We start from the raw sequence: 23,895 nt of genomic DNA, 5'->3' as shown, positions 1-23,895 counted from the left end.
TTAACATTTGTCTTATACCTTGCCTGCATTATTCACACTTCACTAAATTTAAGTTTATAGATGTTGAGTCTTTCTCTGTTCCTACGATAAACTGCTACATGTGATTTTGCAACTATTTTGCTTCAGTGATTTACATTAATTAATTTGTGTCACATGTCATCACAGTGGTCAGTGTGGACATTTTAATTATTAACTAAACCATGGTTTTAGTTTACAGTCATGGACATAGTAGGAATTACCAACTGTACATGTACAAAAAGAAGACCCTGTCTGATGCAGTAAAAAAAACTTAATCCAGGTGAAAGTGTGTCCCAAAAAGTATTTTGGGTTATACAAAATAATTGCATATGAACATCATTTGTAGTAGATAAAGTTGGAGTTTTGATAATGGCTGAGCTGAACACAGTTTCCCCCTCAGGTCAGAATCGCAGGTTGAAGATGAGGCTGCCGGTGCTGCGGTCCATGCGACGACATTCACTTTCCAAAGATCAGTTTGAAGGAGTGGTAGTGGACTACCTGCAGGTGAGGTGGTGTACACACACTTACAACACACACAAGAGATCTTGCAATGTAGTATGCTTGTGTGTATGCATGCCTTGCATTCTGCTGTAGTATGTACTGACATGTGACAGTAGCTAAAATCTATACAAAAAAAGTAATACTACATATCTACTATGCATGCCCTATGCAATGACATCATTTTTTAACTTACTGCTGACACTGCCTCTACACTGACTTTACTGTTATTCACACATGCATGGAGAGCACAAAACAAAAAACCTTCTACACTCAAATTATTTAGAGACAACAAACTCTTTTGGTGTGGGCTTTTCACGTATGAAATTCCAACCATTGAATATGCACTGTGCAGTTTCACGTGTTGGCCGAATAAAACAGCAGTGAGCATTGTTTGAAATTAAAGAACTGATTTCTCAGCCCAAAAGACACCAAAGGGAAGAATGAGTGGAAAAAAATCTACAATTGCTGAGTTCATCTTTCTCTTCTCAGTCTCCCATTACTTCTGTTTAGACTTCTCTTGTGTTTTGATAAATCACTTCTTGTGAGAAACTATTTCCCGACAGTATCCATACCTGACACCGGAACTGTACGGGGCCAAGTCAGGCAAACTTACATGTTGGGCAGGAATGAAAATGAATGAAACATTCCTTTCTTTTACAGGTCTACTTTGTATTGTAGGCTATACGCTTGGTTGACCTGATTTGCAAATCACAACAGAATTTTGGAAAAGCTGCTGACAGATAATATTTTTCTAAGAAATACTCATAGCGTGTGGTTTTTTAGAATTTTTCTACACCTGAGACATGGCCTCCTACTCTCTGTCCTTGACAGCCAAACAGCGAGGAAGTCCCTCTCAAAGAGTTTCGGATCCCGTCCAAGGAGAGCTGCATGCAGTCTGAGACAGAAGCTCTGATAGAACAAGACCTGGATCCTCCCTCCCCTGTAGCCCAGTCCTCCACCAAGCAGCGCTCCCTGCTGACAGACCGGCTGGACCCCAGCATCGCCTTCCCCAGGGGGACGTTACCTCGGAGCTGTTCTCGAGACAGTGTCCGCAGCCTCCGACGCGCCTCATCACTGGACGACATTGATGGCATCAGGGCGGAATGGAACAGTCGACCTGGAGACCACCGAACCAACAGCAGTGAGTGTCTGACTGGGACGCTGCAAGAGGGAATTTGTGGTTACGATATAAAATTACTAGAAGTGTTATTGCAGTAGGCTATCAGTGCTGTATTTGTCTCTTAGAGAAACTAAACTATCTTTACAATGCATGTTTTCATCATATTAGTGAAATAAAATGTGTTTTAACAATTAAACTTCTGACAGGAATATAATACTGTATCACTCTAAATTAAATTACACCAAGCATGCAACATTATCCACATTTTTTGGTTACATTGGTTGCAAATTTAGATCAAATTAAACTCGTTCAGTTTGACATGAGCGCTGCGAACCCTGATATAATATAGATATTGTTATGATATGATTACATGATTTTTTTATTTTATTTTATGATTACATGATTAGACAACAATTGATAATACTGAATTATTGCCAGTCTAAGCTTCTTGTATGGAATACTAGTTAGGAATTGAATATTACTTTAACATAGCACATTAGAATTTTAACATAAATAAATTATACCAGTTTCATTTTATTTAAAGATAGTTGTATAATTACTGTGAACACAAACAGCAGGAAATGATGTGAGTTAAATCATAAGATTTGTAATCTTGCAAATCATACAGAACATAATTCACAAGCATTTTTTCACCTGAATGTTTGTTTACCTTGTCTGAATACACATCAAGTCTTGCTGTTCAAAATAAACAAGTAGCAACATGCTTTGAGACGGGAAGCAAAAGGGTTTGTGGAAATATCTTCATTTTGGCACAACAGAAAATTATACACACACCTCACCTTTGAAATTCATTGTGTTTTGGTCAATCAGGGTTTTGTGTCCAAACAAAACAAAATGATTATTTTCACCAGGAGATTTGACACTTCAGAGCACATTATCATTATCATACCAAGGCCACTTACCAAGGGAGAAAAAACTTTATGTATTCAAAAATGTGTCATTTATTAGGTTTTTTGTGGTCATTTTAACCCACGCCAGGTCAGTTTCAAAGAGAATTAATGTTACATAACATGAAGCATCAGTATTGTTGCTATAAGTGCCTGCAATTTAACATGGCTTGCAGAGAATGGTGGCTAAAATGTTGACTGAAACTATGTTTGAGTTGTCATATTATATTAGATTTTCGGGCATTTTTTTCCTTTATTAGAGAGACGACAGGAAGAGAGGGATGCAACAAAGCTCCCTAGCTGGACTGAACCATGAATGTTGTGGTTCATGGTTGGCAACTTAACCCTTAAGTCATGGCGACACCCCAAGTTGTCCTGTAATATGATGCCATGGTATAGTATTTGTAACAACACTAAAAACTGGTCAAATAAAAAATCAGATATGTTGAAAATGATGTAGTAACAAAAACTACAAGCAGCTCATGACAGATTTCTCACCATGATTCACTGAAAGAATATTTTCTGTCAGACAAGAAAAGACAGAAATAGAAAGTACGATCACAGAGCTCCGACATCCATATCAGAGAGCATTGCTCTGAGCACGTGCAGCCGCCTGATGGTTGTTCCAGCAGAGACACACTAATCAATCCCTCTGTCAGTGTGTGTGTCTGATTATGTGTTGTGGGTTTGTGGTCCATTTGTGTTAAAATTGCACATCACTGCACATATGTCCCCCTCTTCTCTCAGGGGAAATATTTTGTGAGGAAATCATATTTTTTGTGCAGGATACAGGTTCCAATTACACTCTGGACTCTCACCCTGTCTGCCACATTTTCTTTCATTTTCACCATATTTGTACGTCCATCTGCGTCTATGAGGCTGAGGGGAAATGCAGTCTGTCCTGATTCCCCTGTTGAGTGCTAGAAATAGTGGATGAACAGAAACAGTTCAGGGCTCGACAGTAACGGTTGCCAGGTTGCCATTGGCAACCATTTTGTGAAATTGGCAACCAATTCTTGGCTTTTGGTTGCTATCAGTGGCAACCCCTTTTTAACATTTAAAAAATAGGGACAGCAAATGTGCACCCTAAAATTTTTATTTTTAGTATTTGTTGCATTAGTGATATTTAAACATTGCTGTTACAGTAGGAACCGGAACCAGACAATGCTGCATGTGCGTTGGTGCGTTTACTCGCATGCGCACAAGTTCTGTTTTAGAGAACCTGTTTTAGATACAATGGCATAAACAAATGTGCTAATTGAATTAATTTTTGAGGGATCTGTGAACAACATGACAACAGCTGCACAACTGGTATTTTGTATAGCAGGAATTGAGGGTGAACACTTAGGATTCAAATTCTGTAAAGTATCAGATAAAACAAACGTCTACTATAATAAAGATTTTTAACATTTTTTGTCACATTTTCATTATTAAGTTGATGTATAACTGCATAGTATCTTAATTACTCAAAATATAAGATGACTAAAAATGGCAACCATATTTTCAGTTTCGGCAACCAAAAGCTGACCACTTTTAAAAGTTGGTGTTGAGCCATGCAGTTTGTTCCTAAAAGCATTTTATATATTATTTTATATTATTTATATATAGTATATATTTGTTTTAAAATTTGGTCATGATTTGACCTTCAAGTCTGGACACTTTTAGATGCACTGATTTAGAAGTACATCATAGCAAATTTTTAAAAAATCACATTATATTAGTTTTTATTCTCTTCTTGTTTTCACATCTCACTACCATTCATAATTTTCCTTGATCTGCTTTTGAGCCTTAATTGCTGATGTTGCTGCTCTCTGCTGCAGATCTGAAGCCCAGCGCTCTGAATTCCACGTCAGACTCAGACCTCATGAGACATAGGACTATCGGCCGCATTCCTCAGGTTACTCTCACCTTCGGCTCGGACCGGATGAGACCTCCTTCGCCCACAGAGATTGAAATCATTGCACCCAGCAAGATAAAAGACCGAACCCAGAACGTCACAGAGAAGGTCACTCAGGTCACACAGGTAAGAGGAGTCCTTTACCATGTCAGTGAAAAAAGAGAGATGATAAATCCCATCTTTCTTTCACTCTTTGCATTTTGTTCTTGTTCAGTTATTCTGTGGTCAAAGTTAGTGGGGCCCTAAATTTGAGATTTCTTATTTTTGGTTACTTACTAAATTTTTTAATTAAAAAATTTAAGATTATTCTTCTGATGCACTAATTTTCTTTATTTCATGGTTCCACCCCTAGAACTGTGGTCATTGTTTGCTATCTTATTTTTAAAATTTGAAATAACTTGCCTCGCCTGTTAGCTTGCTTGTCATCATTTTGCGTGATGAAAAGTTAGTAATGGATGTGCCTGCACCCATAGAATGACGGATGGAGTTCAATGGAAAAAAGTTAGTTGAAACAAGACTAAACCTAATATGACTTATTTTTCTTAAAACAAAAATAAATTCTGCCCATGAATTGAGATAATTCCACTTGTCCTCAGTGCAGTTTCCCTTATTTCAAAAATGTTCTAGAAAGGTATCCATGTCATGATGACACAGAATGAGGCAGATCATTGCTCAGGTAGCAACATGGACATTTCTTGGAAATTATTGGACAAAATTATCTCAACCTATTTGCAGATTGTTTATGTATTTTTTGCTTGTTTCAAGATAATACAATTAAAGGACTTAGTAATGGACGAATGGAGTTTTTTGCAATGTAGGATTAATATTGTTGGATAACATCAAGTCAAGTTCAGCCTCATATTTTGAGGTTGTGGTAACAAAGTTTCACAATAGCTTTGTCTTCTAGCTGTTTTTGGCTGTTCCTGAAAGTAAGGATTTGTCACACTGTTCATTGGGAAAAGAAATAATATCAATCATATCACATTACCATTCCTGTCGATAAGGTCAGGTTGTTGGCCATAATTGTAGTTGATCTAGTCGCACTGTCACATCCAGTCATTGTCTCTGCACATAGATAGTTCAGAAAAGATGTCTATAAATGTGTATTGCTTCTGGCTCAGTGAAGATGCTAAAAGACATCTGCAGTCACAGGGTGAAAGTGTGAAAGAATAATCTCACCTGAGGTGTGACATCTATGGCACCAGCAGTAGAACACACTCATCAGCCACCTGTCATCACACTACCGTGTCTCTGTGCACATTTTGGCACACTGTTACCTCACACACAGCAGTGGAAGAAGAACCACAATGGAAAAATACTCCAATACAAGTTTCTGCAAATAAATAAGTATTATCAGTAAAATGTGCAAGTGTTCAATTCCGGAAATTGGAGATAATGAAACAACGAAGTGTAGTTCGAGATTTTTCCTGCTTTCAGATCAATTGAAGCATAACATACTCCTGTGCACTTCAAGAAATTCTTCTAAAACCCTCTAGTTAATGTCTAAAAGACATTGTGTTGTCAAGGTGAAGCACACTTGTTTCCCTGGGTTCCTAAAAATATAATATTAATATAAATATAATAATATTTCAGAGACTTTCTTTTTGGAATTGTTTGCACATTTTATGAGCTTATGTTAAATTGAATATTAAATCTGAATTTGCAAAGTGACTCTTAGATGAAGCCGTTTGATAAATGTTGTGGAATACTAACCACAATATTTACCTCAGAAATTTAGAGAAAAAGTAGTCTCAGAAACCGGTAATAATATAAACTGGTAATATTCAAAGTAGTGGCACCTCAAAATTGTAAGTACTGAAATAGTTTACTACTTGATTGAATACATGTATTTACTTTACACATCTGCACCAACACACACACACACTCACAACCAAAATGTCATGTAGTTGCCTGTTCCAGGTCCAGGACAGAGCCGCCTGTCGGACACTGTGGGGCTCCCTCAGTGCATCACATTAACCCAGATTATCTGAGGGGCTTCCACAAAGGTCAGTTGACTTTCATTCCAAACACACTGAGCCAAAGAGGTAGTGTTTTTGGCCCAGTTTATCTGTTTGTTTGGCTGTTGGTTTGTAATTTAGCAGGATAGCTCAAAAACTTGCTAACAGATTTCAATGAAATTTGGTAGGAAATTGGGCCATGGGCCAAGGAACAAATTATGTAGTTTTTGGTGAAAATCTAGATACAAGAGCATGAGCATCAGGCCATTTGTAAAGCACTTTACATTTGGTTGTGTTGACAGACAGCCTTCATCAAATCTGGAATATGATTGAATTAAAAAGAATTGGTCCATGTTTTACTCAGCAAAGTAATCCAGATAACTCCGTAAAAATGCTTCTTTGAAGAATCCCCTTAACTCTGTGGTGTAGGGTAAACAAAGTTATTTTTTCTTTGGATTTCTTGGTTCAAGATGAATCGATCAGTATGCATGCAATCTTCCCCAATTGGTATATAATATATTTGCATGAGACTGCAAATATATTAGATTGAGGTGAAATTGCATAATATTTGATACAGAACACAATGTGCAAATGCTACCAAATTTAGATGATTGTAACTCCCAGCGTTCCTGCAAAATTTGATGGCACCTAACCTATAGATACAGAATTGAGTCTGCCTGTAGGCATTTAAATTCATCATTGTACAAATCTCTATTAAACTCAGACAGGATTTAGGTATTCGCCAGAAATAACGGCCACTATCAGACATGTAGCATGCATAGCTTCTAAATGTGCGTTCATCAATGGGTCCTAAATTTGAAATCTATTTGCGCAGCACTGTTATTGTATGTGACTGCTTTGTGATTGAATGTTGCTGCCTTGGTAGTGGTGAGATCTCACTTCTTCACACCAGGAGGGACAGTGGTATCGACAGCTGGCTGTGACTCGCTGCACAATGCGGAAGCAACGTGGCTTCTGTGGCCCTGGAAAAACTGACTGGCACAAACAGAAGGCCTCCTAAAAGGCCTGGCAGAACACTTAACTTGTTATCTCGACTCTGTTGACGTCAAGTACAAGTTTGGATAAAAAGTGAGCGCTCCTCTGTTAGCATGGCAGTGGAGTGTTTGTCTGCTGCTCAGTAGGTTTGTTTTACTCTTCGGTATGTTTCGGTTGGATGGTAGAGTGTAGTTATTACAGCTATCTGTCTCTGGTATGTCTCCTGTTGACAGACCACACACAATCTTCCTCAGGTCTTCTTCATCTTAACAACAATTTTATGCCTTTAAATCTTGTTTTTAGTCAAAGGGCTAAGATATTTTGACCTGTTTCCAGTACAAATCAACTTGTTTCAATAGCTGTTTTATAACATTATATAAATTAACAATCTAGTGGCAATTTATGAATCTCCCTCTGAAAACTGCATTAAAAATGATAAATTATATGGCCACTTTTGCAGAAATTTTATCTTGTTTGATGGAAAACAATACTATACTTTTAGTATTGTCTTTTGTATGTGTTTGGTGTGATGTGGATAGATTCTGTGAAATCCTAGTGCATTAGGTTATGCTTTGGTGTTTTAGCTGTCAAACACTCTATGATGTCCTCCAGACATTCATTAAGACATAAAAAATGACTGCTTTGAATAATAATTTGTCTCATGTGGTTTTTCCACAGAAAAACTTCTATTATCTTGTTAAAATTCCTTAAAATTGCATCTTCTCCTTCTCCCTCATTAAAAAATCCAGAATCTATTAATATTCAAAAGTTAAACTACTGGACACAAAATGTCTCATACTTTAATGAAAAGTCCATTCTTAGTGTATGTGCACTGGAGGCTTCAAGTTTCCACATCACACTTGTGTAAGTTGCATATTGGGCCAATGATTGGCTTTCTAAACTAGTTGTGATGTCACAAAGTCATGTTTGTATGTACACATGTTAAATTGAGATTTACCGCACAGAGAAACTTTCCCCCTTGAGCAGATGAATGTGAAAACAGGCTTCTAGTGTCAAGCTCTGCACATACATCATTCTGCACAGTGATGCTCAAACATCCAAGTGAATTAACAATAATAAAACACATTTTTGAGTGGAGGGGGACTTTAAGTTTCTGTAGTTTTTTATTTGTCCCATCAGCCATGTTGGTTGTCTCTGCTTGTCCATTTGCATAAATCTACCTCTTCTCATTCCAACCCAGAAATAAAAACACTTTTCTTTGGAAACACATACAAACATTTAAAACTTTCATTAACTGAAAATAGACTAAACCGATGTTGTTTTAGTTATTTAGTAAGAAGGTAGCAAAACATGCATTTGTTTAAAATGTTTTGTGTCAAATTAAATTGATCATTATTGTGTTATAGTTATAAGAGTGTTTTATTCACAGCCTGAGGTATTGTTGTATCTAAGCAGTAGGCAGCAAAGAAAAGGAGGCACTCACTGTTGAGTGTCTAAGGATGCATAAGCAGATGGTGTGGGTGTGTGTGGGGATCACAGAGTGTCTGTGAAGCTTTCTGTGAGAGTGGAGACGGGTTCTGGTGAGATGTAGTTATGAAAGTGAGTAAAAAGGGCGACGGCTGTGAGGCTATTGAGCGGCACTCGGTGGCTTGACGCTGCCAGTGACCTTGGCCTCTGGAGCTAATGGAAGTGGAGGGCATGCTCTCTGTGCATCTGTCAAACCTCCAACTGCCCACTAAATCACACTGCAGTCCCCTCTAGCCGTCTTCATGTTGGTGCCAGTTTGAGTTTTTGTCCTGTTAAAACAGCTTGAATTGACTCGCAGTCGTATCATAGTCGTGGGGTCACAGACTAAAGCCAAGCCCTGCAGGTCAGGTTTTAGTTCACAGTAATCGTTGCTGCTGCCATGTGGGAACAAACTGCAGCAGTGGTCAATAACCACACCAAGTGCAAGTTTTAACATGTTGTTTACTTATAACTAAATCTATAAGCATATGTTGCCTTTACTTTTGGTTATGTTCCGTTATACAATACAAAATTCTTGTTATCCTGACTTTATAATTGGATTTCGATTGGCACCTTACAGAAAGGGAAATGAAGGCTGTCATTGATCTTTGTTCATATTGATTTGTCTGCATAACATGAAGCACACAGTGTGATTGATGAGGCTGTAGCTTGTAAAAGACTGGTTACTGTAGAGAAGCCCCAGTGCACTGTAACTGTAGTGTGTGTGGTTTGGGAAAGCAGAAGTGTGTTTATATGGTGCCCCCTGGCTTTGAATGAGCTTACAACAGGAAACTGTAGAGGAATCTGGATGCAGTTTAAATTGGAAGGGAGCACCATGATTTTCAAAATGTGTGACATAAGTGTCTGTGTACAGTTGAAGTATGTGTTAAACAAGTTTATATTCACTAAGGGTTATGATCTAAACATGCTGATTGATCAAACTTATTATACAAGAGCAACCATCACTGGGTGTTAGAGACATTATAAGTTCATGCCCACATCTGGGTGGAATATGAGGTAATTTCTAGTTTCTTTAAATACAATCAGTTAATTACACAAAAATGTACTAAACTATCCAATTATTTAGAAAAATCTAAATCATACATGCCACTACTATAATATTACAGCCATAGTTTTAAAAAAGTACAATGTATTTAATCTGTCTCTTTTTGAGGCAATAATGACTTTGAGTAACTTATAGAACAACACGTGACCTCAGAATCAGCACAACATGGATTTAATTTTCTATGTCCATAATTTGCTGACTCAAAGAGGATTATGCAAAAAATACAAACACACAAAACAAACAGACATGGTTGTAACACATGTTAATACACAGTATTATTTAGCTAACCATAAATCAGGCTGCCTAAAAGTTGTAGTCAATAGTGAAGAATATACAGTAGAGTGTTACAGGAAAGCACTGGCATCATAGTTCAATTACAACTTGACTGTTTCGTCTTTTGTCATGTCAAGCAGGACCTACTTTGACTTTTAGCAGTTATTGCTTGTTGAGCACTAGTGGAGGAGGCGGATGCTGTCATCCATAGAGAACCTGGATAATTTTTTATGTTTGAAAAAGGATCCCGCTGTGAGGGTTGGGCTACAGGCAGGGAGCATGAGCGAGAGAGCAAGAGGGAGGGAGATACAGATGGACAGAGATTGCCTTCTCCCTCGCTCTCTCTTGCAGTCTTTTAGTCTTCTCCCGCTGTTTACCCTGTGGTGCGCTTCAGCATGAGCTTCAAGCATAAACTGCAGCCTGTGAGTACCTCAGCCTTACTGGGTCTCTCACGGTCCCTGGTGTCCTCCTCAAACTCTAACCTTCCTTTTTTAACTCCACTTCCATGTTTGTTTGCTGCTGTTGTACCTTTTCCTCCTCTTCCTCCCTCTCTCTGTCTTCATCCTCCATCTTGCCCTTCCTGCTTATTTACTGTAGCTCCACAGGTGAGCAACATCAGCTTTATCCAGGTTAAGGAGATGCCATGTCACCTAGCTATGACAAGGTCCTGTAAGTCTGTTTGGACAGTTTTCACAAATTTTGTGCACAGAAACTTATTTTGCTTTTATAACATTTTGCATTTGAATTACTCCTGTTTTAGGTTTCCTGAAGGGGTAAAGTACAGAAATAGGTGCGGTGTTATGTTTAGAGTGGAGTAAGACAGGATAAGGAGGAAAAGTTTGATTTTATCTTTTCTGAAGTTCTTAATGGATGGTATTTGCAAGAAGAAAGATTTTGCACTTTGCATTGTGAAAAGTAAAGAGTAAAGTAGGGATTTTTTAGTTTTCATAGCAGATAAACTACAATCCACAATCATGTCTGTGTTTTTATGATTGTGACTATTTAGTATTCAAGCTGTACTTACTACTTTTAAAGGGATAGTTCGGGTATATATGAGGTACTTATCGATAGTCAGTGTGTTACCTACAGGAGATGGGGGTCGGCCGGCAGCCAGCTTGGAGAAGCAGACAGCTGCTCCGCCGCAGACGCTCAGCTCTGTATTGTTGTGAATGGGGATATACAGAAAATACGTATATTAACCAAAAAAAAGTTCGACCTAAAAAAATCAATATAAGTCGAAGTGTACTGACACTTTGGTTGTCTACTAATCAGTCATTATGCAATAAAATGTAGTGAAAACTAAAAACTTACTTTGAAGACAAACTGTCATTAGGCCCTTCCGGTCTGGGACGTTTTTTCCAATTTCTCTTCGGAAAATTGAAGAAGGTCCGCAAGAAACCAGCAGTCAATAAGGCAGGTAACTCTGGATGGTTGGGGATGCAGACTTTGTGCGAGGCGCTGCCTGTATAAACTGGGCTCACAGTTTATACATCTGCACCACCAGGTATCTTGGGCCTCCATCTCTCGGCCTCCAGCTCGGCCTCTAGTTTCCACAGAAGTTTCTCCTCTCTCTCTCTCTTTCAGCCCGTTCAGTCTCCATCTGCAGCAGTTCTTCTTCTGTATACTCCGGCTCATAAAGGCATCCTCTTGTCTCCACAGTGAACCGTATTTCTTCGTCGCTGTCATAATCACTCATTTTTATTTTCTTGTATTTGTTGTCTCTTCAATAAACCGCTTGAACTACGACCTAAAAGCTGATGTGCGAGCGGCGCGTATGCGTAGGATTACGGAAGTCCTTCGGGTGAGAAAATGTAGTGCCAGAAGAAAATGGCTGTCTGACAGCACGGTAAAGCGGTAAGAATTGAACTTTTTATAGCGTACATTTAGACTGATATTGAACCTTTTTTGGCGGTTAAAATGCGTATTACTGTTGATCCCCATTCACAATAATACAGAGCTGAGCGTCTGTGGCGGAGCAGCTGTCTGCTTCTCCAAACGCGCCGACCCCATCTACTGTAGGTAACACACTGACTATCGATAAGTACCTCATACAGCCCCACAAAACCCGAACTATCCCTTTAATGCTCTAGAAGCAGCAATTTCATATATTTCACAATGACTTTCATGATTTATATCCTGTTCGGTCTTTAAGCTTCCCTTGTTGCTTACCTATTTTCAATCTGATATATATGTGTGTGTGTGTGTGTGTGTGTGTGTGTGTGTGTATGTGTGTAAATGTATAAACAGTGAACTCTTGCTATGTTAATTATAAAGTCAGAGTAGCGTCAGAGAGCTGTTGCTGTATAGGCCTACTGGTGCTAGCAGTTGTTCTCTGGCAGTCATTATGAAACAGAGCTGTGGAAAACATCAATAACTTAACATTTCATGGTTGAGTGAACTTTTGCTCATGTGTTTACATTCTCATTACTGTGTTGTCTTTTCACATCTGTTCAGCTACTGTGGTCAGTTGCTGACACACAGAGGAGTGCCACAGGTTGTTGTGTTAGAAGAATTCAGTGAATCCAGCGTGGTTTCCCACCTTAACCTCGTTTCTAATTACTGTACGCAGTATATTGGTAATAAAAAAACATATTTATGGAGCAAGAGCAGAAGCCAACATCCCTCTATCATTAAAGGCCATTGCGTGCTATAATGGAAAACGATACAAGCCTTGATTATTCCTAGTGAAGATCTAACTACATTTTTCGCCCCTGCTTTTTTGTTTACCAAATATGGCCAAGTACACATTTAGTTGCTTTTTTGATGTAGTACTGTGTCCTTGAGAAGCAATTTACTTTGACTATTTCTGGCCACTATTTTCATCTAAGCTGGGAAAGTGGAAAGAAACAGCATTTCATGGAGGGGGGGGGTTCTTTGATGAACTGGAGTCTAAATAGACAATACCATGCTAGACTTTACTTGTGGTTTCTGTGTGAGTTTAGTGTTTGGTTGTAGAGGCACTGCAGCTACTCGTCATACAAGTCCAGCTTCTTTTGTCATGGTGACTGTGACCATAATTATGCAAAATAAAATGCAAATGAGGGTCTAACCCTCAGGGTTGTGAGGAGATGGAAGAATAACAATGCACTAAGAGCATTTTTTACATGGGCTGGTTAGTTTGTGTAGATGTGGACGTCAGCAGTGGGGTATCAGAAATATACAGTTTGTTAGATGAGAGCATTTTCACACCAGCAATGACTGTTAAATCGGCCATATAGAGACCTGACCTTGCAGTTAACAAGAATTAACTAAAATCACTCCTCTGCATGGCACCCAATCGATGCCGGCACTTTATTCTGGTCCACAATTGAACAGAACACTGATAGGAGGAGTCACATGGTCTTGATAAAATGGAATCACATGGTGCATCAGAGGCAGGTGAGGCTGCAGTGGGCTCTTTAAAAACAGCAGTTAGTGATTTGTCTTAGTGAAGTGCATGTGGAGAAGGGATAGAGCTTCGAAGAGACTCTGTTAGAGCTGAGTCTGTGGTTTTTCTGCAAGAAAGTTATGCAGGAGAGGAGATGGCCATTACACAGCAGGAAGGTAGGGCTGCTGAGGGTTTGGAGGAGCCTCCTCCTCTGCTGCTGTGGTCGACACCAGGATGAGAGCGTGGACATGGAGGCTCTAATTGTCATACCGGTCAGTGGGATCTTAGTACTCATTGCTTTACTGACTCATTCACTCTTAACTTACTGTTTGGTGTTGGTCTGCCTGTTGATGCAATTAGACAAATCACTCAGGGAGTGGTAGTAACAGTGGATGGGGATTTGTATACTGGTATGTTTTGCCTCGCTAAAGGCTGGAGTTGTTTCTGTTCTTTTGCTGCATTAAAAAATTTGCATATTGAGAAACTGACTGAGTGTGCATATGTTGCCCTTAAAGTGCTGTTACATTTTCTCCTGCCAAACTTGGTGAGAATATTTTGAGGAAGTTGTTACTTACCTTCAGGAACATAATATACATTCAAGTCTGATTGGCTTTGACATAGTGTATCCACAATAAACAAGCATTAATACATACAACAGGCTGTGCAACAGCTACTAATTCATGCATGCGCATTTCCCTGTCTGAAGTAACAACTATTTTATTGTGTGAATATTTAGTTAATTAGGGTATTTTGTGACAGACATGTTGTTTTGTTGTGAACAACACCTTACTTTCTAGTGCTTGGTTTGGCTTACCCCATGTCTTTTTAAATTTTTATATCTGTCTATGAGAAGGGAAGGCTGGGTCTGTTATCTGTAGTGATCTAATTTTTAATCTAATTTAAGCCAAGCTACTGCTGGTGACGTCAACACTTCCTACTTCCTGCAGTCCAAAACCATTTTGCTAGAAGGCTTTTTATTATGATGCACCTACAACAAGTGTTAAGTCTGCAAACTGTTGACTGCTATTTTCATTCTTCAGCAATACTGTCCCTATAATGCACTGTGCCAAGTTTTTTTTTTTTTTTGGTTTGTTTCCACCCCCAACTTCAGCACAGTAGGTGAACAAAAATATTTAGGCGGCCTGCTTTAACATACAGCTCTGTAAATGTGAAGAGAAAGCAAGCCATTATTTCAGAAATTAGAAAATAAGAACTTATAGCTGTTCTAATGAGTTTGGGGTGTTTTGTGTAGAAGACTAAATATAAAATAGAAAGAACATACTGTTTTAAACCATTAAAAACTACAGTATCTTCCCCCTTTACCATGGAGGGTGAATTATGGTGCAGTGCATGAATATTAAACCTCATCTGAAGAATTAAACCTGCTGAAAAATTTAAACTTATAAAAAATTAAACCTGAAAGCTTAGTTATTTTTAGTTAATGAAATTGATACTGATCATTAAAGTTATTGATCTACAGGCCAATGAATACAAATCATTTTGTTGTAAAGTCACTTTTGTCCTTTTGGATAATGTTAGTATCCTGCTCTTCCTCATTATAGTGTTTGCTAAAGTGGAAGCAATGTGTACTTTACATGTTCTCATCTCCTAACAGATAAATCAACTATTGGACAAACCTCCCAAAATCCTTCTATTCATGTTTGAAATGTGTGCTTCATGAAGTAACTTGTTTTCAGTTCAGTCCCTATAAAGTACACTCTATCCCACTACTTAAGGATCCTTCTATCCTACCTCCATTATTAATAACATCCTCACCATCCTGTCCTCCTCAGGTGTTGTCCCTTGGTGCTGACGTGCTGCCAGAGTACAAGCTCCAGGCCCCACGCATCCACAAATGGACCATCCTTCACTATAGCCCTTTCAAAGCCGTATGGGACTGGGTCATCCTGCTGCTGGTCATCTACACCGCCATCTTTACACCCTACTCGGCCGCCTTCCTTCTCAACGAGGTGGAGGAAGAGCGGAGGAGAACCTGCGGCTACACCTGCAACCCGCTCAACGTGGTGGACCTGGTGGTGGATGTCATGTTCATCGTGGACATCCTCATCAACTTCAGGACCACCTACGTCAACCACAACGACGAGGTGGTCAGCCACCCTGGACGCATCGCACAGCACTACTTCAAGGGCTGGTTCCTCATCGACATCGTGGCTGCCATCCCCTTTGATCTGCTCATATTCCGCTCCGGGTCTGAGGAGGTGAGACAGAAGGAGAGGCAGTGGATCTCAGTGACCTCACAACATCAACACATACATTTCACTTCTCCCAATGTTGTCTGACAAAGCTAACTATACCTTTTTCACAACAGACAAAAGGTCAAAAAGCCGAATAGATCTTTGCGTATAACAATTAACATTAATGATGGCTCTGTTCCATTTAAGCATCTCAGTAGGTTTTGCCAGTGAGCCAGGAAAATGGAATGCAGCCATTAGTCATATTAATTACCCCTGTCTTTTTCTGCCACAACATATCAAAATGTCTGCTATGAAAAAGGTCTGTTGATATTTAGCAGGCTACCAGTGTCATCAGTGGGGTTAGACCAAGCTGAAATCCATCCTACACTCCCAGCTGGCCTCAGACTCATGGGATATGTAGTTGCTGTAATGTGTAGTGCTTAATCCTAACAAAACAGTTGTGGTTTTATCTTGGTTGATGTTCGCGTCCTGTGGTTCAAGTAGGTTGAACAATAGAAGGTTGCATGCTACTTTGCTGAGACATCAACCCTGAGCACACCCCTTGCAGAGCAGTCACAGGTCTTCTGAATTGCGAACTGGAAAAATACGGCAGCTATTCTGGCAATGTCAAACCTCCATACCTTCGACCAAAATTGGAAACAAGAAACAGGTCATGCAGTTGTTGATTTTATATATATAACAACTACTTTAAACAGTAGTTAGTGACATGTAGAGTTTTAAGTTACAGTTAATCTATTTGTTGCCTAAACGTCTTTGCATAGTTCACTGATTGGTCCAACTTTCAGATCCTGGGTTTGGTGGATGTTTCCCAGACTGAGAGTGGAAAATATTGTTTTGTGTTTTTGAGACCTTAGTTAGTGGTGGTGTGTGGGAGGTGTCAGGTCAAAAGTCAGTTTAAATCTCAGTGATTAATAGACTATGTCATTGGTTTGATCTTATTTTCACTGCCACAAAAGCGTGCTAAAATCATTAACACTAACTCTACTACTCTCTCTCTACCAGCCTCAGACAACCACTCTGATTGGATTGCTGAAAACAGCCAGACTGCTGAGGTTGGTACGAGTGGCCAGGAAGTTGGACCGTTACTCAGAATATGGAGCTGCTGTCCTTTTCCTCCTCATGTGCACCTTTGCCCTTATTGCTCACTGGCTTGCCTGTATCTGGTATGCCATTGGCAACGTGGAGCGCACAGGCTCTGCCCGCATCGGAGGCATGAAGATCGGCTGGCTGGACAACTTGGCTGACCAGATTGGTAAACAGTACAATGACAGTGACGCAGCCTCTGGCCCTTCCATCAAGGACAAGTATGTCACAGCCCTGTACTTCACCTTCAGCAGCCTGACCAGTGTGGGTTTTGGGAACGTTTCACCTAACACCAACCCAGAGAAGATCTTCTCCATCTGTGTCATGCTCATTGGCTGTGAGTAAAGTGGGTCTGAAATTAGAACCCTTTTAGGGAGAGCACTCGCTAGAACAAATAAAATACCTTTCAGTTTTAAAGCGGCTATAGTTCAATGGAAATGTGTGTCTTTAAGAGAGCAACAGAATCAGGGTGAAAGCCTCGTTCTCTAAGGTTTTGAATCCTGATTGTGATGGTTTTTGTGATCTGATTGGACCAGCTAATGACCAGTATTTTGTGGCAATATTTTAAGCTCCAGTCTTCATATTTTTAACATTTTCATGCTATAAAATGCAAATATTCTGTGTGAACCAAAACTAAGACCATAAAGGTGCACTAAAACGTTCCACTGAAATACAGAAATAATGACAGGGTGATCCATTGCATGTACTGTATTTAATCACACGTGAAATTCTGGTGTAGTAGATTCTATCTTAAAATCAGGAATTAATCTTCAAAAAGGTTATCAGACAATTAAATAAATGAAATGTTTGTTTTTTTAAATAAGACTTTTTTACACCTTTGTTCAGTGATGATGATGATGATAACATAACCATCTAGTATCTATTATTTTAATGAATCACCCATACTGCTCTTAAGATACAGATGCAAATTAGCTTAAAGCTTAATCTGGTACGGTGCATCAAATGGTGACATTTATGTTTTAAACTGTACATGGTCCCTTTTAAATAAAAAAAATGTAATAAAATATTGGAAAACTGACTTATCAGTCTAAAGCAAGTGTGACAGATTTTGTCTGAAAGACAATCTTGGTATTTTTAATAACCAAAATAACTACCTGAATTTCATCCTTCAATATTGTGTTTGGATGATCTATTTAAGTATTATAAACATGTTGCCAAAGGATTTAAAATACAGAAATGTGTTCTAGTTGCTGTAATTTGTTCTAATTGCATGCTGTTGCCTGTTTAGTAATATTTTCCAAATTATACATTCATGTAATCTTGGTATCCTCAATTCCTCCAACATACAGTATTTCTGTTGTCTATCCTGTGCAGCTCTGATGTACGCCAGTATCTTTGGTAATGTGTCGGCCATCATCCAGAGACTGTACTCAGGCACAGCCCGTTACCACACCCAGATGCTGCGGGTCAAAGAGTTCATCCGTTTCCACCAGATCCCAGGAGGCCTGAGACAGAGGCTGGAGGAGTATTTCCAACATGCTTGGTCCTACACCAACGGCATCGACATGAACGCTGTAAGTCATGCAGACATTTATACACACACATGGTCAGCACTATCTCACAAAAGGCAAGAGCTCTATGTTTGGGTAATGGCTAGAAAGATGTTTTTGTTGGAAAGTGGATGTTTAGAAAGATGTTGTTTGCTGCTATATACATTTACACAAAAACTTTCAATTGCAAATTAGTGTTTTGGTTCTCCAGGTAGCAATGCATGTGGGGGTATAGCTCAGCGGTAGAGCATTTGACTGCAGATCAAGAGGTCCCCAGTTCAAATCTGGGTGCCCCCTGTCCTGCCCAATAACTCATGGACCTTTTGTCTGCCTGATCCCTCAACTGCTATATTGGCCACTCAGCTGGAACAAATATTGAGAAGAGCTGACAATGCATGTTTAATTTCTACTTAAAATTCTCAATTTATGTTATGCCTCAGTCAAACCTCTAGGCATGTAAAGTGCAAACATCTACTTATTTGTGCATTCATTATCAACATAGATACTGTAGGACTATATACGCATTTGTTGTGCTATCCTCAAAATATGTCATTGAAACATGCCTAACAAATTCTAGGCACTGAAGTGGATGGTGAAAAAAACAGCTTTACAAAAAATATATATTAGCACACTTGCTTTCCTCAGGTAGTCTTTTGATATATCCCATTGTTGTCATCATTTGCAGCATTACCTTTGATATTCTGTGTTTGACCTACATGGGTTGTTCGCCTTGTTCTTTGCTGTCACAATGACCCAGTTTTTCCACATTGAACTGAACAGGTTTTCTATGTTGCATTGCAAGTGAATTTGCTTTCAGAATGAGAAATAGTTGTTTTTTTATCTTTGCCTTTCAACAAAACCTTTGTCACAGTCTGCTTTTTGTCATCTATGACAGTAGGGAGTATAGCTCAGTGGTAGAGCATTTGACTGCAGATCAAGAGGTCCCCAGTTCAACTCTGGGTGCTCCCTTCTCAATTAAACACACATACGTGAGTGTTTCCACTGAAGCTCCTACTTTGGGAGACTACATTTTTAGTGATGATGTGCGTCATATCGCTGCTGAGCTGCCAACATTACCAAAGCATAATGCAGCCAGAGCACAGCATTAGTGCTTGCCAATTCAATGTGAGAATAGATAATCACTTGGAGCTACTGTCCTTTGTGCCCTGTCTGAATCAATCTGACACATTGCTCTCCTTCTCTCACCCCACAGTTTCTTTTTATGTACATTTCAGATTCATTTGGCATTTGTTAGATTACATGGTTTAAAAGATATAAGACATATAGGTGCAGGAAAAATGAAAAATAACATGAAGAATTATTTGCAATAGATTCACCCAACGTCCTCTGTTGCCCTGCAGGTTTTAAAGGGTTTCCCTGAGTGTCTGCAGGCTGACATCTGCCTCCATTTGAACCGCAGCTTGCTGCAGAACTGCAAAGCTTTTCGAGGTGCCAACAAAGGCTGCCTGCGGGCTCTAGCCATGAGATTCAAGACCACCCACGCTCCACCGGGTGACACGCTGGTCCACAGTGGGGACATTCTCACCGCCCTCTACTTCATTTCCAGAGGCTCTATAGAAATCCTCAGGGACAATGTGGTGGTGGCCATACTAGGTGAGCTGCAAGCCACAGTGGAAGTTCTGTTTACTTTGTCCTTTTTTCTAGTAGGGTTGCAAATCAGCCATTATTTTCATTATCAGTCACTCATTTAAATAATCAACAAATCATTTTACTTATAATGTCAATAATAATGACCAGTGCCCATTACAAATAACCAAACTCTAAGATGAAATCTTGAAATTGGAAAAAAATTTTCATTTTACACTGCAGAAAAAGAGGTAAATCATTGCATTTTTGAATGTGTAACCACATCATGTCATAAAATGTTTGTTAAATAACTACAAATAACTAACTAACTAGGCCTACTGTGCTTTTCCTTTTGTCGTTTTTGTGTATATGTTTGTTCTTCCACCCTCTCATGTCTTCCACAAGCTAGAGACACAACTCACTCTGCCCTTTACACCGCACAGCACACATACATGCACACTTCTCTGTGTGTTGTGTTGCCAGAGGTGTTTGGGCACAGCTCCACTTCCATTCCAGTGGCATTGATCATCAATAGGGCCAGCACTCAGATCCAGGCTGCATAGGTCATTTCTTTTTCAGCTGTGTTTGAGGGGACCAATTTGTGTTGAGCAGCAGTGCTGTTGAAGATCAGTGTCACTATAGTGCTTTGTTTTTCATTTGTTTTGGATCAGATTCATCCATCAAAATGTTGTCAGTAAACTATTTTCACTATTATTAGCAGTGGCTTGTTCACTTGGTCAAACATCTATTGATTAACTGTTACTTTTTTCCCATGCTTGTCTTTCCTTTTACTGCGGTTTCTTTAGGAAAGAACGACATCTTTGGTGAACCCATCAGTCTGTATGGGAGGCCAGGTAAATCCAGTGCTGATGTCAGGGCTTTGACGTACTGCGACCTTCACAAGATCCTGAGAGACGACTTGCTGGAAGTGCTGGACATGTATCCTGACTTCTCTGACATGTTCTGGAACAACTTGGAGATCACCTTCAACCTGAGAGATGTGAGTGCCACCAAAGGACGATGTTACACATAGAAACACCAATCTAATAGTGATTGCAGGCCTTTTGCATAATGTGAGCCTAAGAAAACCTGTCACTTCATGAATTAATGAATTAAGACAACTTAACTCACACTGTGGAGTTTTCATTATAAATATAAGACCTATTGTGTGTATCCCTCAAGCCTCACAAACATGGCAAAATGAATTTCCTACCTCCTGAAACATTTGCAAAGTCTTTTTAAAAATGCTTTGAAACCTGCATTTGTTATATCAGCTTGCAATGTTTTTCTTCTCCTCTTTTACTGGCATATCGCCACCTTCTTGGCACTTAACTGCCTCTATGCATGGCATGCACAGCAAAAGAAGCTCTATAGCACCACAAGTGGTCACAAACAAGTGGTCAAAAAGATATCACTTATTCATACCTACTTAGACTATCTCTTCTCAGTTTTATATTGTATCCTTGTCCTTATATTCTAGGAAATATTCCATCCTAAAAAAATGTATAATTGACTTTTGGTAATGTACCTGCCATGTCTTGGCCTGTTGTTTGTGTCCTGGTGTGTTTTCTTTATTCTTGTGGATCCCTGGCTGCTTCAGTGTAGATTTTAAATTCAGTAGCACACAATCACTTCTTTCTTGACTCACCATTACACCAACCTTATACAGGCAAAAAATCTTCATAGAAAGGTCACAGGCCCCAAAGGTGTGATAAAGATCATAGGTTTATTATACATAATGATGTAAGACAGTCCAAGAATGTATATATCCTTTAAGTATGAGATCTGGTGTGTATTTTTGAATTACTGAAGCTGATATGTATCAGGCAGATAGAATAAACCAGCCAACCCCAACCTCTGAATGTGGCTACCGCCGGACAAGGCATCGGAGAAGCTCCCTGCGTCGTCGAAACCGACCAGGTGAGTGAGGGACAAGGCATAACAAATTTCCACATGTTTTTTGTGTTCTGTCTAATCTCCGTATTGTCTTTTTCTGGCTGTCCTGTGACCCTGTCTGTACAGACGGGATGGACCGTGAGGACTCTTACCCCAATCAGTCCTGTCCGATTGCAAACCACCACCGGGGCACGATGGCAGGACGCCACTGGGAAGACCTCTGCAGCAGCGCTAGTATCTGTTCACAGTCTAGTGATGAAGAGATGAAGCCCATGGGACACAGTAAGGGGGAGCTGTACCCCCCTGGGGGTGACACCAGAGACTATCCCCCAGCAGTGGTCAACCTCCTGCCTCACAGTGGACCTTCAGCTGGGATGGGACCACCTGTAGACCTTGGAGGACCACCATACTCAGGTAAAGACTACCTACAATCCTTTCATCAGTCACGTCTCCAATAGGCCCCATAGAGCCTTAAAACATTTTAGAGGTGTACCAGATTACTTTTTAAATCTCAATTCCATCTGTGCCCTCTTCAGAGTTTGCACCTGAGATTCTTTCCCCACCAGGTTTACTAAGCTGTAGTTTTTCCAACACACTTTTGCTACATCTGCAAAAAACATCAGGTAAAAATAAAGTAACAATAAAATTACAAATAACTAAAATGATGCCAGCACTAAAAGTAGTAAAATTACACCAAAATTAGAATAAAAATGGAAAATTATATGAAAATAAAAACTAATGAAAAATCCCAAACGAGAATAACACTGTTAAGTACACACTGACTGGTCCTCCTAGACAGTCGATCTTGCCCACAGATTGCATGATTTATTGAATAACAATAAAGTGTTTCAAAAATCAAAGCAGGATTCTTCTTCTTCTTCACAGCAGCAGCCCCTATTAGCATGTCAGGCCTGTATGGCTACTGGCCAGACCGCAGAGCCAGTCAGTTTTCAGAGAGCCAGAGACAACCGTCCTCAGTCAGGGCCAGTTTCCACCCTCCACCCTGCACTGAGGATCGGCCCAGTGAGCTGGAGTCCAGACTGGAGCTTCTGCAGTCCCAGTTAAACCGGTCAGTTGGTTTTATGTATGAGTAGTAACAAATGAAAAGAAAGGAAAAAAAAAAGAGGGGGCACCCGGATTTGAACCGGGGACCTCTTGATCTGCAGTCAAATGCTCTACCACTGAGCTATACCCCCTGGCATGTAGGAACTAATAGGTGGTGCCTTTCATTATTATTATTCAATGACCAATATTTGCCTTCAGGTCACTTCAGCTCCTCCCTTCTTCTCCTGCAGTGTTTGCAAATCAATTCCCAGCTGGTTGTGTAGACTGTGTTAATGTGAGTTGCATGTGTATGAGAGAAAGGGAGGAGGGAGAGGAGGAGGGAAAGACAAATAGAGATAAGAAAGGGTCATGTGTGAGAAAGAAATTCTCAGTAAAGTAAGTCATATAACTGCCTGTCTGCTTATATGTGCATGAAAGAGTGAGATACTGTAGAGAGAGCAAGAGAGAAACCTAGTGGACATTTTTGAAAAAGCAGACTCAAGATTACGAAGCATTGCGTCAAAACATTAGTAGAACTTTAAGCTGTGTGTTTCTTTGATCGTGAAGATAAATTCCTGAGGTCACATTTGCTGATGTCTCTCTTTATCCTGCCAAGGCTCGAGACCCGTATGACAGCAGACATCAATGTGATCCTGCAGCTCCTACAGAGGCAGATGGCCCCGGTGCCTCCAGCCTACAGCGCTGTGTCCCCCAGCCCTCACCCGCCTCACCCGCCACACGCCACCAACCTGTACAGCACGGGACCACCCACAATCCACACTGTCCCTCCAATCCAGCCAGTACAGATCGACAGCTCTGCCTCACTCCTACAGGTGTTGTGTTCAGTTTACATATTTAAAGTTATGAGAAGTTTGCTGCTCTGTAGTCATCCATTTTTGGATCCTTATGGGACTAATTCCAGCAACATCAAGTCATTTTAACCTTTTCCAAAGCTGTAAATCCTTTAACTTGGAAATTAAAGGAATA

The 23,895-nt window shown here is 39.8% G+C and overlaps 1 protein-coding gene, 1 long non-coding RNA gene and 3 other non-coding genes across 10 annotated transcripts in view; 3 read left to right on the top strand and 2 right to left on the bottom strand.

The window, feature by feature from the left end:
* Positions 1-23,895, top strand: part of kcnh6a (potassium voltage-gated channel, subfamily H (eag-related), member 6a) — a 35,900-nt gene that overhangs the window by 9,712 nt on the left and 2,293 nt on the right. For 2 of the 6 annotated variants that reach the window (XR_006376193.1, XM_044181268.1), the window contains exons 4-16: positions 419-522; positions 1,351-1,660; positions 4,368-4,570; positions 13,706-13,843; positions 15,365-15,790; positions 16,790-17,207; positions 18,206-18,405; positions 19,743-19,995; positions 20,775-20,968; positions 21,795-21,888; positions 21,991-22,278; positions 22,750-22,933; positions 23,525-23,741. Coding sequence is in view for 5 of the 6 variants with exons in the window: in XM_044181268.1 (XP_044037203.1) it covers positions 419-522; positions 1,351-1,660; positions 4,368-4,570; positions 13,706-13,843; positions 15,365-15,790; positions 16,790-17,207; positions 18,206-18,405; positions 19,743-19,995; positions 20,775-20,968; positions 21,795-21,888; positions 21,991-22,278; positions 22,750-22,933; positions 23,525-23,741 (3,029 nt within the window). In the remaining variant the exon portion in view is untranslated. Of the gene's footprint in view, positions 1-418; positions 523-1,350; positions 1,661-4,367; positions 4,571-13,705; positions 13,844-15,364; positions 15,791-16,789; positions 17,208-18,205; positions 18,406-19,742; positions 19,996-20,774; positions 20,969-21,794; positions 21,889-21,990; positions 22,279-22,749; positions 22,934-23,524; positions 23,742-23,895 lie in introns of those variants that run through there. The other 4 variants (XM_044181269.1, XM_044181271.1, XM_044181270.1 and 1 more) reach the window with 4 other exon arrangements.
* On the bottom strand, positions 160-12,058 carry LOC122868864. Its single transcript, XR_006376194.1, has 4 exons — positions 11,516-12,058; positions 5,624-11,359; positions 5,433-5,509; positions 160-1,680 (listed from the first exon to the last, which is right to left on the bottom strand). It is a non-coding gene; the product is annotated as an uncharacterized LOC122868864 (long non-coding RNA).
* Positions 18,607-18,678, top strand: trnac-gca. The gene has a single exon. It is a non-coding gene; the product is annotated as a tRNA-Cys (tRNA).
* trnac-gca lies at positions 19,279-19,350 on the top strand. The gene has a single exon. It is a non-coding gene; the product is annotated as a tRNA-Cys (tRNA).
* trnac-gca lies at positions 22,989-23,060 on the bottom strand. Its single transcript has one exon. It is a non-coding gene; the product is annotated as a tRNA-Cys (tRNA).

This window comes from Siniperca chuatsi, linkage group LG21 (assembly GCF_020085105.1).
Source record: "Siniperca chuatsi isolate FFG_IHB_CAS linkage group LG21, ASM2008510v1, whole genome shotgun sequence".
NCBI classification, from domain to species: domain Eukaryota; kingdom Metazoa; phylum Chordata; class Actinopteri; order Centrarchiformes; family Sinipercidae; genus Siniperca; species Siniperca chuatsi.
This window is presented reverse-complemented; position numbering and strand designations above follow the sequence as displayed.